The 16,345-nt window shown below is 42.9% G+C and overlaps 1 protein-coding gene across 5 annotated transcripts in view; it reads left to right on the forward strand.

Moving 5' to 3' along the window:
* The window catches only part of PRUNE2 (prune homolog 2 with BCH domain), a 452,865-nt gene extending 436,968 nt beyond the window's left edge, over window positions 1-15,897 (forward strand). For all 5 annotated transcript variants that reach the window (XR_014225511.1, XM_082264016.1, XM_082264013.1 and 2 more), the window contains 2 exons: window positions 5,066-5,113; window positions 15,652-15,897. Coding sequence is in view for 4 of the 5 variants with exons in the window: in XM_082264016.1 (XP_082120142.1) it covers window positions 5,066-5,113; window positions 15,652-15,682 (79 nt within the window). In the remaining variant the exon portion in view is untranslated. The remainder of the gene's footprint in view (window positions 1-5,065; window positions 5,114-15,651) is intronic.
* Window positions 15,898-16,345: the final 448 nt, after the last annotated feature.

Here is a 16,345-nt window from a genome sequence, read left to right on the forward strand (position 1 = left end):
AGGATGTTAGTGGCTAGCTGACCTACCTGGCTTCTGCTTCAGCTTAAAGAGTAAACCTCACCAAAAAAGGACAATTATGTTGCAGGAGGATGCCCGAAATCTGACCTTTATGTTGGGCAGTCTTCTGGGAAAATTGGTGAGCCAATCAAACAAGCAGGAAATTATGTTTCTGGGGTGTGGTCATTACACATTCTATGTACAGAACAATTCCAGGTAGCCATATTGTATTGCATTTTCAGAAAAATACAGTGGCTGCAGATTGAAAAGGAAAGGTCATTTTTAATAACATTCAATTATTATTATTACTATACTATATTATTTTTTCTTTATTTGCAATTTTTTTTCCCCGCAAAAGTGGAATTACCCTTTAAAGTACCAAATATACGTTGGAAATAGGGTTGCAAGCAGATTTTACAGAAGAAACTCAGTACACATAATTGTCAAAAGTTTGTAAACGGGGAAAGCTAAATGCCAAAATCTCCAGGAGGCCTAAATAATCATTGTAGCCCTGCCCCCTTGGGGATGGCTGGTTGCATGGGTGTCCTCGTCACCTCTTACACCCTGAGCCTGCTCCAACCCATCTGACACTATCAGTCTGACACTATTTGTCTTAGTAAATGATTGAAACCACAAAGGTTGTAGTGAATAAACAATTTACTGCTCTTTTAGTTTTGAAGCAAAAGCAGAGTAATCAAACAAAAAGCAGAACTAACACAATTATTGCAAAGGAGAAAGAATCCTGAATTCCCAGCCAAGGATTAATGCCTTTTTACTCAGCACTCAGGACCCAGAACACAGGCCACACACATACATACACAAACAAATGTGTATGTATGCTAAGAGGATAGTGTTCCAACAGTGAGCAATACCGCAACTAATAAATGTGGTTTGAGAGTGACCGCAGATAAAGTTATTATACTAAATTACTTTAATGCAAAAAAAAAACAGTGTAATGCTATAATATCAATTTAGCAGAGTGCACTCTGTATACTGACGGGGGCCCCCTTTAAGATGAACTTCAAACGTCTCCTGGAGAGTGAGGCCTCACTTATCTTCACCGGCAAGGAATCCCACAATCCAAGAAAGTATTTGTAATCCAACAAAGGGAAGGGATGTTGAACTACAGTATGTTCCCCAATGTAATAGTAGTTGTAATCCACAGAGAGGCAAATACAGTTTATCCTGCACATCACCACAGATTAGCAGCCTAGAACTGGATTGAGGGCTTAAGGCCTGATGCACCCACCTCACACTATATTTGTATCGGCAGTGTCCGGTGGTTTGACTAAGTGTCAGTAAGGCCTGATTAAAGTACACAATCTATATGCCCTTTCCAGGAATCAGCCTAGGTCTGTATTATAAGAGAGATGTAGACACTGGGTGTCTCTCACCCAAACCGGGAGATCCGTTTCCCTCTGCGACCAGGTCCCGCTCTCATCAGCGTCTCCGTCTGCCGGTCAGCAACCTTCCGCACAGTCACACTACTGACTTCACTCTGGTGTCCATCACTAGGCCTCAGCCTAAGTTCCTGCGATCCGCAGCAGCTCTTCCCCTTCTGTCCAGTATGCTGTCATCGGGGCAAGAGAGCGAAGCAAAGTCCCGCCTCCCTTTTATATAACCACCCCCAGCAAGCTCCATGCGTCCTGATGCTCCCTGGGAGAAAGGTCCTTCTGTCTCAGCAGTCTATGATCCTGGCTCCTCCCGGACTACATCTCCCATAATGACAAAGTCACTGTTTTGCAGAGCTTTAATAATAATAACAATGTGAACAACACCAGCCGTGTGACCCGGCTACACCATTAAGCAAAATAAGCACATACTTTAGACACGAAGGGAAGAGGGTACGTACCACTTATTTTTTCCTTAGCTATTATATTTTTAATAGATGAGTGAACATTAAAACAAAATATACATTTCTTATCACCACCTTCTACAACATTTTTGACTAGAAGAAGAGACAATCTGTACAAGGAAATAGTGAATAGATTTTCTTTCCAAAGTGACATGCCAAATGATGTCACTTTATCTGCTAAACGAGAAAGGTACTCTCAAGCAGGCCATATGTTTATTTAAATTTGTCTGGTTCAGAAGGGACCAGATGAATTTAGATCAGTATGTGGCTGTCCCTGCTCAGCAGAAGTTGATTGTTTGATCGGCTTCTGCTGAAGTGACATTTTGGAAAATTTCAGTTCCTGCAGCCGCTGATCAGTGTATTGGGACAGCAGTGGATGTTGATGTGAGAATATATTGTCCCAGCGAGAGGGATTTCTCCATTCAACTGTTTATGTGGATGGAGGAACTTTTTGGTGTTTGGCCAGCTTCAGTGTTCTCAAAAGATAATTGATACCTACCCAGAAGGCATTAATCTCTCTTCTGAGCTCCACCAATTTCAATCACGTGTGCCATAATTCTTGTGCAACAAAATCTGTAAAAAAAAAAACGATTCAGACTGAGCTTTATAAAATAATTTCTGAGAAAAAAACTGAAACCCTTATATTGCACTGGGGTTTTTTTTACACATTGTCACAAATTGCTCAGCTGAGAGTTCTTGTTCTTAGATTAGGCATACAAGACATGCTGGATGTCTTGTATCTGCTAAGTATAGAAACATAGAAGCATGCAGAAGAAAAAATTATTTACTTTCAGGGTTTTAGGTTTAAGGTGAAAAACTATTGTCAGCTAAGTAAGAATTTTTTTTAGGCACATAGTTACATTGATAGTCAGGTTATAAAAAGACAAACTAGTCCATCGTTTTCAGCCAACAGAAAAGATAAAGAGAATAAATAAAATCATGATAAATATATTTTTAATTATTGTTTATGAAAGAAGCGATTTCCCTTATCTCTAAATAAAAGGCCTGATCCATGCCCAATGTTAAATAGTCACATGAAAAGTTTGTGTAGCACCCTCCTAGATAGGTGCTAGATTAAAAGCATTGTTGCTCCATTCTGCTTATCAGGGGAGCCTGATCTGTTAGTTATGCCTGTTACATGTGTCCAGGTGTGAGTTATTTGGTCTGAGGGAGTGTCCCCACTGTATTCAATAGGGGAGCCTGTTGGACAGTTGAGGAAATCTGGCTAGTGGCAAACGGGCTTTTGTGGCAGACCCAGTGGGAAGGCACCAATGCAGCGCATCCTGGGGTTGACTATAAAAGCCAAAGACACATGTGACAGGGCATCTTTGGCGGGAAGCAGAGTCCCAGGAGGAGGGTGATGGCTGTCTCTCCTCCTGCTGTCTGAGGAAGATGGTCACTGGTGGTCGGCCTAGTGGACCAGGCGTGGGGCTGAGCCAAAAGGATCCTGGAAAGCTGACGGTGGAGTTGCGGGCAAAGTCCTCTGGGAAAAACAGTGTCCGTGAGTACCAGGTGGCTTGCCAAGGAGTCCGTCTAGGAAAGGGGACCAGTCCAGGGAAGTCAGAGGATAGACGGTCGGCTCACTTGGTTAGCAAGAGTAAAAGGGGGTGCCAAACGTGACCCTGAAGAGTAAGGGCAAAGGGGGTACCAAGCGGGGCCCTGAAGCGTAATTCACTGTATAGTTTGCTTATCTTATACTTCACTACTGTGGCAAGATGAAGCAGCGACCTTGCCACATTCAACATAGCTAGAAGCCCTCAAGTTTGCATAGTTCATCTAGTTGGAATATCCCACTAATTCCTTCTCCCATCCAAAGTTCTGACTAAACCAAGAACCTAAAGTACTAAGTATTTGCATGTTGTTGCTATGGGTAACCCAGGGGAACCCGCTTCAAGCACCCCCAAGAGAGTAGTGCTACAAATGTATATAATATATTTTCAGGGTCTGGCAAGTCCTTTAAGTTGGGTCTCAGCACTCTTCCACTCTTCCTTTGCACCTGCTCTGTTTACATTAGAGATTCTGCTGTAAACTTTGAGGATGAGATACTCCAGGCTGCCTGCAGATATCAATATATATATATATATATATATATATATATATATATATATATATATATATATATATATAGACACACACTATATCACCAAGAATATTGGGATGCCTGCTTTTACACCCACATGAACTTTAGTGGCATCCCAGTCTTAGTCCGTAGGGTTCCATATTGAGTTGGCCCATGCTTTGGAGCTATAACAGCTTCAACTTCTCTGGGAAGGCTGTCAACAAGGTATGAGAGTGTGTCTATGGGAATGTTTAACCATTCTTTCAGAAGCACATTTGTGATGTCAGGCACTGATGTGGATGAGAAGGCCTGGCTCACAGTCTCCGCTCTAATTCATCCCAAAGGTGTTCTATCGGGTTCAGGTCAGGACTCGGTACAGGTCAGTCAAGTTCCTCCAGTCCAAACTCACTCATCTGCGCTTGGTGCGCAGTCATATTGAAATAGGAAGGAACCATCCCCAAACTGTTCCAACAATGTTGGGAGCATGAAATTGTCCAAAATGTCTTGGTATGCTGACACCTTAAGACTTCCCTTCACTGGAACTGAGGGGCCATTCCCAACCTCTGAAAAACAACCTCACAGCATAATCCCCCCTCCACCAAATGATTTGGACCAGTGCACAAAGCAAGGTCCATGAAGACATGGATGAACAAATTTGGGGTGGAGGAACCTGACAGTTACACAGACCAGTAGAAAGAATATTCCAGAAATTATTGAATAAACCCACCAAATCTTCTTTTCATTTTTTACTTTTTCATTTTTATTTAGATAGTAAATGCATTTATTTAGAGCTTGGTGCTGCATGGCAGTTTTGGTAATTAAGTAGCACATTTTTGTAGTGTTCTTACTTCAGACCAAAAGAAGGGACACTTGAGGAGCAAAAGGAACAGAGGGATTTGAGATTTGAACAGAGGGACAAGTGGAGGATATATATGTATATGTTCCACGTCTGTTTTTCCCATCATGTGCTACACCAAACTTTACATTTCAGTTACTCTTGTATATCAAATTGTTTTCATAATTTTCTGTCGATGATTAACAATTAATGTTTACCATTTATACCTTATAAAAAGGCATTCTGCATGTGTTTGTATTTCACTAAATGATTCTACCAAAGTCATGCTTTAACATGTTTCTGTTTTTATCATTTTCAGAGCTGCATGTATGCCGACTGAGCCAGAAATGACTTCTCTGGACCAAGAGTAAGACTTCTTATTTAATACAATTACAAATGATCCAAGCTTTGTAATGTGGTTTGTAAAGAATAGCTCACCTCGATAAATACTGAACTCCCTAATAGAGAAAAGCTACAAATGAAATAAGATGCAACAAGGAGGCTCTAAAACTGCTCAATAACATCATACTAACTATGCAAACAGATACTATCTTCAATATGTTAAGTGAATTGTGTAATCAAATAATAGTTTTATTGTCAAACAAAGCAAAGCAAAGTAAATATAATTATGAATAAACAAATGACTCCATTGTAATATAAATCCAAGGTTCCATTAGTGTGTCTAATTAAATTTACACCCTTCAGAGTGACTCACAACTTCCTCTAAGCCATGGTGCCCTATATCACAGAAAGAGTGGTCTTTTCTCAGATACTACCACAAATCAAAAAATTATTTTCTTCTCTACACATGTCAAAGTTAGATGTGCAAGACATTTTTACTATTGGATGCCGCTCCCAGATAACTTATTTTCCAGCAAGTTTTAAACATTCTGCAAGATATGCTAACAAATTTAAGTGGTTAGAATACATTTTTCTCACTTATTCCCATAATCACACTCTACCAGTTATCTAACACCATGCTCAATTTTGTTGCTTTGCTTCAGAAAATTATACACTTGATTATAACACACTCTACAACCATGTTGGATAGAGATTAAAAACTCTCCAGGTCCCTGCAGTGTTGTGTGGTTCATGGTCTGATTATTTGTTTACCTTCTGGCTGATGTATGAAACGATTGCTTACTGCTAAATTTTCTTCTGCCCACAGCAACTTGTCAGGATCCTTGTATTGTATTCAAATTATAGACTGCAAAAAAGGACATTTGGGGGCTGAACATTAGTGATGTCGCGAACCTAAAATTCGCTGTTCGCGAACGGCGAACGCGAACATCGGCAAATGTTCGCGAACCGGGCGAACCGCCATAGACTTCAATAGGCAGGCGAATTTTAAAACACACAGGGACTCTTTCTGGCCACAATAGTGATGGAAAAGTTGTTTCAAGGGGACTAACACCTGGACTGTGGCATGCCGGAGGGGGATCCATGGCAAAACTCCCATGGAAAATGACGTAGTTGACGCAGAGTCGGGTTTTGATCCATAAAGGGCATAAATCACCTAACATTCCTAAATTGTTTGGAATAACGTGCTTTAAAACATCCAGTGTGTGAATACGATCAGGTATGATGTTGTATCGGTCAAGTAGTGTAAGGGTTACGCCCGCTTCACAGTGACAGACCAAACTCTGAGAGACCAAACTCCCCGTTTAACAGTCAGTCAGTCAGTCCATTTGCACAACCGCAAACTCCCCATTTGCACAAGGTTGGATACCAAGCTAGCTATGTCCCGTTCCTTGTCCTCACTGACATCATTGAAGGTCTCTTCCTCCACCCAGCCACGTACAACACCAAGGGTCCCCGAAAGGTGACAACAAGCCCCCTGGGACGCCTGCTGTGGCTGGTATTCCACCTCCTCAAAGCCACCTTCCTCCTCTGACTTCTCTTCTTCAGATTCCTCTCTCTGCGTTGCCACAGGTCCAGCAATTGACAACGACAAGGCTGCTTCTGGTGGTGATGGGGACCACAACTCTTCCTCTTCATGCTCATCTACAGCCTGATCCAGTACTCTTCGCAGGGCATGCTCCAGAAAAAACGCATATGGGATGAGGTCGATGATGTTGCCTTGGGTTCGACTGACCACCAGGTTTGTCACCTCTGCAAAAGGATGCATGAGCCTACAGCCATTGTTCATGAGCATTCAGTAACGCGGCCAAAAAATACCCAGCTCCATAGAAAGAATGAAAGAAAATGAATGTTTTTTCTATGAAAAATTATCCCGCGGATCGCTTTTGGTCTGTTCACAATGAAGCAACGACCTTATCATCTGGGGTGTGTCAACACACTCCTAGAGGTGATCGCTTCATTGTGATACGCAAGCCCCTTCACCACGACAAGGTAACAATCACAAAGGGGAATTGACACATGTATGTGCCTTTTTTTTTGTTTTTTGTTTTTTTGCAGCCACAGTGTAGCACCAGAGGCCAGAAAAATTAGGCATGTACACATGCATGAAAAAGTAGGTATTGTTGCTGCTTTAGCAGCGGCCTGAAAAATTGAGGTTTTCAAGGCAGAAAGTGCACTAAAACATTGCGGTTTGAACCGTAGTTGGTGGCGGAGACGTCACGTAAGTCATCCGGCATGCAGAGAATGATTAAATACAGCAGCGTGTGGACCATTTTTAGCCCAAGGCATCTCAGTCATCACCAGGCCTTTTTTAGTCAAATGCATCCCCCACTGTCAGTCCCTTCGGGATCCATGCCTCATTCATCTTAATAAACGTGAGGTAATCAAGACTTTTTTGACCTAGGCGACTTCTCTTCTCAGTGACAATACCTCCTGCTGCGCTGAAGGTCCTTTCTGACAGCACACTTGAAGCGGGGCAGGCCAGAAGTTCAATGGCAAATTGGGATAGCTCAGGCCACAGGTCAAGCCTGCACACCCAGTAGTCAAGGGGTTCATCGCTCCTCAGAGTGTCGATATCTGCAGTTAAGGCAAGGTAGTCTGCTACCTGTCGGTCGAGTCGTTCTCTGAGGGTGGACCCCGAAGGGCTGTGGCGATGCGTAGGACTAAAAAAGCTCTGCATGTCCTCCATCAACAAGACGTCTGTAAAGCGTCCTGTCCTTGCCGGCGTGGTTGTGGTAGGAGGAGGATTACTTTCACCTCTTCCCCTGTTGGATTCCCGTGTTTGTGCTGTGACTGTGACATCACCCTTATATGCTGTGTAAAGCATAATTTTCAACTTATTTTGTAGCTGCTGCATCCTTTGCGACTGCCGGTAATTGGGTAACATATCAGAGACTTTCTGCTTATACCGGGGGTCTAGTAGCGTGGCCACCCAGTACAGGTCGTTCTCCTTCAGCCTTTTTATATGGCATGACAGCATGAAAGACCCCATTTGCACAAGGTTGGATGCCAAGCTACTCATGTCCAATTCCTCGTCCTCACTGATGTCATTGAAGGTGTGTTCTTCCCCCCAGCCACGTACAACACCACGGGTACCAGATAGGTGACAACGAGCACCCTGGGATGCCTGCTGTGGTTGGTGTTCCTCCTCCTCAAAGCCACATTCCTCCTCTGACTCCTCTTCCTCAGACTCCTCTTCCAGTGTTGCCGCAGGTCCAGCAAGCGATGGTAAGGCTGTTTCTGGTGGTGATGGTGACCACAACTCTTCCACAACTTTTCCTCTTCCTCTTCACGCTCATCTATGGCCTGATCCAGCACTCTTCACAGGGCACGCTCCAGGAAGAAAACATATGGGATGATGTCGCTGATGGTGCCTTCGGTGCGACTGACTAGGTTTATCACCTCCTCAAAAGGACGCATGAGCCTACAGGCATTGCGCATGAGCGTCCAGTAACGTGGCAAAAAAATACCCAGCTCCCCAGAGGCTGTCCTAGCACCCCGGTCATACAAATACTCGTTGACCGCTTTTTCTTGTTGGAGCAGGCGGTCGAACATTAGCAGTGTTGAATTCCAACGTGTCGGGCTGTCGCAAATCAAGCGCCTCACTGGCATGTTGTTTCGCCGCTGAATATCTGCAAAGTGCGCCATGGCCGTGCAGGAACGCCTGAAATGGCCACACACCTTCCTGGCCTGCTTGAGGACGTCCTGTAAGCCTGGGTACTTCTGCACAAAGCGTTGTACAATCAGATTCAACACATGTGCCATGCACGGCACATGTGTCAACTTGCCCAAATTCAATGCCGCCAACAAATTGCTTCCGTTGTCACACACCACTTTGCTGATCTCCAGTTGGTGCGGGGTCAGCCACTGATCCACCTGTGCGTTCAGGGCGGACAGTAGTGCTGGTCCGGTGTGACTCTCTGCTTTCAGGCAAGTCAACCCCAAGACAGCGTGACACTGTCGTATCCGGCATGTGGAATAGCCCCTGGGGAGCTGGGGGGGTGCAGTTGGTGTGGAGCAAGACGCAACAGCAGAAGAGGACTCAGCCGAGGAGGTTAGCAAAGAGGATGGAGTAGGAGGAGTAGAGGAGGTGGCAGCAGGCCTACCTGCAAGTCGTGGCGGTGTCACCAACTCCTCTGCAGCAGAGCCACGCATTCCATGCTTGGCATCCGCCAGCAGGTTTACCCAATGCGCAGTGTAAGTGATATACCTGCCCTGACCGTGCTTTGCAGACCAGCTATCAGTGGTCAGATGGACCCTTGCCCCAACACTGTGTGCCAGACGTGACATAATTTCCTTTTCCACAATAGAGTACAGGTTGGGGATTGCCTTTTGTGAAAAATAATTTCGTCCGGGTACCTTCCACTGCGGTGTCCCAATAGCGACAAATTTTTTGAAGGCCTCAGACTCCACCAGCTTTTATGGTAAAAGCTGGCGGGCTAAGAGTTCCGACAAGCCAGCTGTCAGACGCCGGGCAAGGGGGTGACTCTGTGAGATTGGCTTCTTACGCTCAAACATTTCCTTGACAGACACCTGACTGTTGGCAAATGAGCAGGAACTGCTGAAGGTGAGAAGCGGAGGGGCGGGTTGTTGATAGGGGGCATGGAGGACAGCAGTGGTTGACGTGGCTGAAGATGCTGGACCAGGAGGAGGATGGTGGCTTTCAGTTTGTGTGCTGCTTTTACTCATGTGTTGATCCCATAGGCGTTTGTGATGTGAGATCATGTGCCTTCGCAAAGCAGTTGTACCTAGGTGGGTGTTGGACTTCCCACGACTCAGTTTCTTTTGGCACAGGTTACAAATAGCATCGCTGATATCAGAGGCAGACACACAAAAAAAATGCCACACTGCTGAGCTTTGCAAGGACGGCATTCTGGTGGTGGCAACAGCTTGCGTTGATTGGCGTGCTGTCTGGCTGACCCCGGGTGCCAAATCTACATGCTGTCTGACTGCGCCACTAGCTCCTTGCGATGACCTCCTCCCCCTGCTTCCAACTCGTCTCCTCCTCCTCTCTGTCTGCCCATCTGAACTTTCCCCCTCTTCTTCTGCTCTTCGAGCAGGCACCCAGGTGACATCCACAGACACATCGTCATCATCAGCCGCTTCACTTGACAACTCAGCAAAGGCAGCAGCAGCAGGTACAACATCATCATCATCATCACAATGTACGTCCATGTGTATAATGCTGCCTGACTGAGACATATCCCCGTTATCTACATCCTCTGGCACTAATAGTTGCGCATCACTTATTTCTTCCAACTGATGTGAAAATAACTCCTCTGACGGATCAAGTGAAGCGGCTGTGGTGCTAGTGTTGGTGGTGGTGCCGGCGGGCTGGCGAGTGGTAAATTGAGAGGTGCCCGAAGCTGAGCTGGAGGAGGATGGTGCATTAAGGTTCCGAGTGGAAGCTGTAGACGATTGGGTGTCCTGTGAAGCCAGTCAACTATGTCCTCAGAATTTTTTGAGTTCAGGGTCTGTGGTGGCCTCTGAACACTGGGCATTATTCTAGGGCCTAAAGAAATCACAGCACCATGACCACGACGGCCCTTGCGGGGTGGCCTGCCTCTGCCTGTCATTTTTTTTTTAATGTGTTGTACTATGAGTGCAAGGTGCTGTACCACCCTATAGGAGTGTTGGGCAGTGGGTACAGTACACTCTGTGGACCTGACAGTCACTGGCAGCCCAGGCAACTGCAATTATAAAAAATATATATATATTTTTAATTTGCAAGCTGCTGTGCCACCGTATAAATCAGTGGTGGGTGGGCAGTGGCACAGTACACTCTCTGTGGACCTGACAGTCACTGGCAGCCCAGGCAACTGCAATTATAAAAAAATATATATATTTTTAATTTGCAAGCTGCTGTGCCACCGTATATATCAGTGGTGGGTGGGCACGCAGTGGCACTGCAGTGGGCACAGTACACTCTGTGGACCTGACAGTCACTGGCAGCCCAGGTAACTGCAATTATAAAAAAAATATATATTTTTTTACTTTGCAAGCTGCTGTGCCACCGTATATATATCAGTGGTGGGTGGGCACGCAGTGGCACTACAGTGGGCACAGTACACTCTGTGGACCTGACAGTCACTGGCAGCCCAGGCAACTGCAATAATAAAAAATATTTTTTTTTTCAATTTGCAACAAGATGCTGTGCCACCGTATATATATCAGTGGTGGGCAATGCACTGCAGTGGGTACAGTGCACTCTGTGGACCTGACACAGCACTCACTGCAATTATGACAGAGGAAAAAAAAAATATTTTTTAAAATGCAAGGTACTGTGCCTGTGCCACCCGAAATGAGTGTGGTGTGCACACAGTACAGTCTGTGGTGGGTCTGTGGCCTCTCACACACAGCGGGCAGGCAACTGCAGTGTACAATAGATATATATATATATATATAAAAAAATACTCAATTACCAGCCCTAAAAAGGGCTTTTGGGGACACTAGATATATAAAAAAATTACACAAATACCAGCCCTTAGAAGGGCTTTTTGGGGTGCTGTCAGGATGCTGTCCTTACAGCAGTAGTGGACCAAGAACACTGACTAGCAAGACCAGGAACACTGACTAACAACTGTCCCTAGCTATTAACAGCAGCAGCAGCAGCTCTCCCTGCTCTCACTAACACACTGCTTCAGAATGATCTAAGATGGATGCTGCCCTTGCTTATTTATAGGAGGTGGGAGGGTGTGGGAGGGAGGTATGCTGATTGGCTGAAAATGTGCCTGCTGACTGTGAAGTTCAGGGTCAAAGTTTGCCTCAATGATGTATTATAGGGGGCGGACCGAACATCGCATATGTTCGCCCGCAGCAGCGAACGCGAACATGCTAAGTTCGCCGGGAACTGTCCGCCGGCGAACAGTCCGGTACACCTCTACTGAACATACTTTTTAAACATCAGCCCTGTTATGGTTTGCCTACATGTGTGTAACTGGTTTGCTTTTGAAATGCTTTTGAGTTACCTCGGAGTTATTTTACATTGCTCAATAGTTCAAGTTAAAATTTGCATACAAAGTAATGAGTTAGAGCAACTTACCCCCTTTACTTACACACCTTTCAAATCCTTCTGACTGATGTTTGAATGAGACACATTATGTCTGAAAGGAGATAACCATTGCTGTGCCCGCTTTCAAGACCCCCATCACTTTTTATCATATTAAAATATTTGATTGTAGCGAAAAGACTGTATATAATTGTACATTCACATTGCTCAATAGGCTTAAGGTAAAATTTACACACATGTGTTAGGGGGGGGATGGGTGCGCTGATAGTGTGTTGAAGCTGCTCCCGGTATTCAGTGCTTGGTGAATATGCAAAATAATTAAGGTGTGTGAGGGGCGCTAAACAACAATATTATGTATGTGAATAAAAAATTATACATATACAAAAACTTAAATATACAAAGATATTCGTGAATAATTAATGTGTGTAAAAACACAAAAGTTCATAAGTGTCCATAAATGAATGATGACAGGTAGGTGAAAAACTTGAATCTATTCCAACTCCAAAGTGTATCCACCACCAAGTGAAATTCTTCCTTACCAAACGGAAAAAAATAAGGTGCAAATATTTATATTCTGTGCCGAACAAAATCCAATCTCCTTAGTGAACAAACGATCACCACGTGCAAAACACCTAGGATTAGCCTCTTACCAGATGGCAATATGTATACACTTGTATCAGCAAAAGCACAGCCTCTCCTCCTCTTTGAGATTTCCTAGAGTCTATCACAGCAGCCACGCTGACGATTCCAGCTCCCTGGAATCTAAAATTTACACACATACAAGTGGAATGAGCCAGAGCAGGGACCCAGTTCCTCTATTCCTCTGCCTTCTAAATCTCTTTGTCCAAAGTTTAAATGATAAATCTCATGTCCGAAAAGAGAGGACTGCTGTACCCTCATTTTGAACAGACCTTTTTTATCATGAGCCATGAGCTTTTTATCATGTACTAAGTTTTAATTTGTGAAATAAAGACTATATATATATATATATATATATATATATACACACACAAACCCGATTCCAAAACAGTTGGAACACTGTACAAATTGTGAATAAAAACAGAATGCAATGATGTGGAAGTTTCAAATTTAAATATTTTATTCAGAATACAACATAGATGACATAAAAAAAATGTAAACTGAGAAAATGTATCATTTTAAGTGAAAAATAAGTTGATTTTAAATTTCATGGCATCAACATAAAAAAAGTTGGGACAAGGCCATCTTTACCACCGTGTGGAATCCACTCTTCTTTTTATAACAGTCTGCAAATGTCTGGGGACTGAGGAGACAAGTTGCTAAAGTTTAGGAATAGGAATGTTGTCCCATTCTTATCTAATACAGGCTCCTAGTTGCTCAACTGTCTTAGGTCTTCTTTGTTGCATCTTCCTCTTTATGATGCACCAAATGTTTTCTATGGGTGAAAGATCTGGACTGCAGGCTGGCCATTTCAGTACTCGGATCCTTCTTCTACGCAGCCATTATGTTGTGATTGATGCAGTATGTGTTCTGGCATTGTCATGTTGGAAAATGCAAAGTCTTCCCTGAAAGAGACGACGTCTGGATGGGAGCATATGTTGTTCTAGAACTTGGATATACCTTTCAGCATTGATGGTGCCTTTCCAGATGTGTAAACTGCCCATGCCACACGCACTCATGCAACCCCATACCATCAGAGATGCAGGCTTCTTAACGGAGCGTCGATAACAACTTGGGTTGTCCTTGTCCTCTTTTAGTCCGGATGACATGGCGTCCCAGTTTTCCAAACAGAACAGTTTTCCACTTTGCCACATTCCATTTTAAATGAGCCTTGGCCCAGAGAAAATGCCTGTGCTTCTGAATCATGTTTAGATATGGCTTCTTTTCTGGCCTATAGAATTTTAGCTGGCAACGGCGAATAGCACGGTGGATTGTGTTCACCGACAATGTTTTCTGGAAGTATTCCTGAGCCCATGATGTGATTTCCATTACAGTAGCATTCCTGTATGTGATGCAGTGCCGTCTAGGGGCCCGTAGATCACGGGCATCCAGTATGGTTTTCCGGCCTTGACCCTTACGTACAGAGATTGTTCCAGATTCTCTGAATCTTTGGATATTATGCACTGTAGATGATGATAACTTCAAACTCTTTGCAATTTTTCTCTGAGAAACTCCTTTCTGATATTTTATAAGTGTAAGGGTATTCCCGCGCAATGGAAAAAAAGAAGAGAGGGAGGGTTACTAAGTAACCCTAAGAGAGTTTGCTGCCTACCCAGAAACTTTTCACTGAAAGTGAAAAGTCAAAATGAGTATAGTATGATGGTATGGGTAAGTGGCGCTCCTCTATAAAATATATGCAAATATGGTGTATATAATGTATTTAACCCAGATACAAGTGATTATGTATATACAAATACAATACAAACATTATGACATAAAATTAAGTGTTCACTCGTGATTAAAATCCTATGAGTCAATAAAGTGACTTGTGCAACAATAAATTAAGAGCCGTTTAAACCAGTAAATAATAGTGCAATATATGTGCAAAGTTTTAAAAAACGTACCACATAGTGCAGAGAAGATGAATAAATTGAATCAGATAAGTGATAAAAAATTTGTAAAATTAATAAAGATAAATAAATATACGCTGGTGGTAAAAATAGTGATGGTAAAAATATATATTGGTATAACGATATGGTGAAACCAGTCTATATACAAAGCACTGAGAGTGCTGCTGTGCAAGTGCCAATCCATGCAATTCGTGAGATCCCAAGCAAATTGCAGGGTGTATCTATTGGAGTATTGATACTTGGCCTTTTGCTGTGCTCAGTGCGGCGTGTCGTGCCCCTATAGAAACGCACTCACCGCAATGATCTCCCCACAAGGAGGTGTCAAGCCTGCACAGCAAAAATGAATGGTCCTATGGATTCCTCTGGGTCTGTGATGTTCTGCCAGATGTTGGGAAATACGTGCCCTCAAAACCTCGGGATGATCATCAAATGGCCCCAAACACAGAAGGTAGACATTCCATAGTGTAGTATGTTTAAGCTTTTTATTTCAAAAGAGTAAATATCCACTCACATTAAAGTTTCCAATCAAGCGTTGGTGGCATAGCGTCCCCGCCAGATTTCCGGGTGTGGATGCGTTCCAACCGACCGTGACCAACTAGCGGAAATGACGGAGCGAAGTCCAGCCAGCAACCTTTTTCCCATGAGAACATTTACAGGAGTGAATTTCCCTTCCTAGGGGTAGATTTCCTCTCTCTTCCTGTTGTCTCCCTCTGTTTGTAAGTAGGAGTAGTTTGTAAGTTGGATGTTTGTAACCAGGGGACCGCCTGTAAATATATATATATATATATATATATATATATATATATATATATATCATTAGTACAAAGTAAAACATTCAAAAACTGACTAAAACATTTTTGCATTCGTGTTCTGAATAACTTGATATCATTAAAGTGAGGTATTATCCAAATGTTTTGTATATAAGGTAACATGTGGCAATATCCTTATGTATTTTATCATGACAGATTATATTCTGTTTTCTTTAAGGTTTGACAAGAAGACTGAAGATCATTTATAATGTCATCGAGTAAAAAATATTACTGTATAATTTGTTTTTCTTTTTGTCAATGTATAGGCCAAGCTATCCTATGTATATTATTTTTTTAAATGTGTAATTTAATGATAGAACGAAATATAAAAATCTCTTTAATCCAAGATGGCATCAGTTCATAGGATCAAAATGATGGTATTTAGAGGGAATGGGATGTATTTTCTATACAAAAAAAAGACTTTTCAAATAAGATGGTCTATTTAGAGTTTGCTATGGTGAAAGTCATACTAGTACTTTTGGCAACAGCATGGTGGAGTTTGAAGCAGTTTTTCCCCTTTGTGGTTGTCAGGCCATTAGAGCAGAAATGTCTTATTATGATGAAACAAGAAAGTATAATTACAAGGCTGACGCTGTCAGATCTGGGAACAGAGAATCTTATGCAACATGGGAAAGTCTAGAGATCCAAGTCACTTTTGTGCCTGTGTAACAGTTAACTAAAATACCACAGTTCACCATAGTAAAGTTTGAACAGTCCTATATTACAGTGATACCCTTTCCTTCAAGTAAAATGTGCAAAATACAAATACCTATTTATTTTGTTATAAGCTAGTAACAATTTGCCTTTAACACAATTTATTTGTGTACATGCAAATGCAAAGCATAGCATAGCATGCTCATTTTTTGACAATA

This window comes from Pelophylax lessonae (assembly GCF_965119305.1).
Source record: "Pelophylax lessonae genome assembly, chromosome: 1".
NCBI classification, from domain to species: domain Eukaryota; kingdom Metazoa; phylum Chordata; class Amphibia; order Anura; family Ranidae; genus Pelophylax; species Pelophylax lessonae.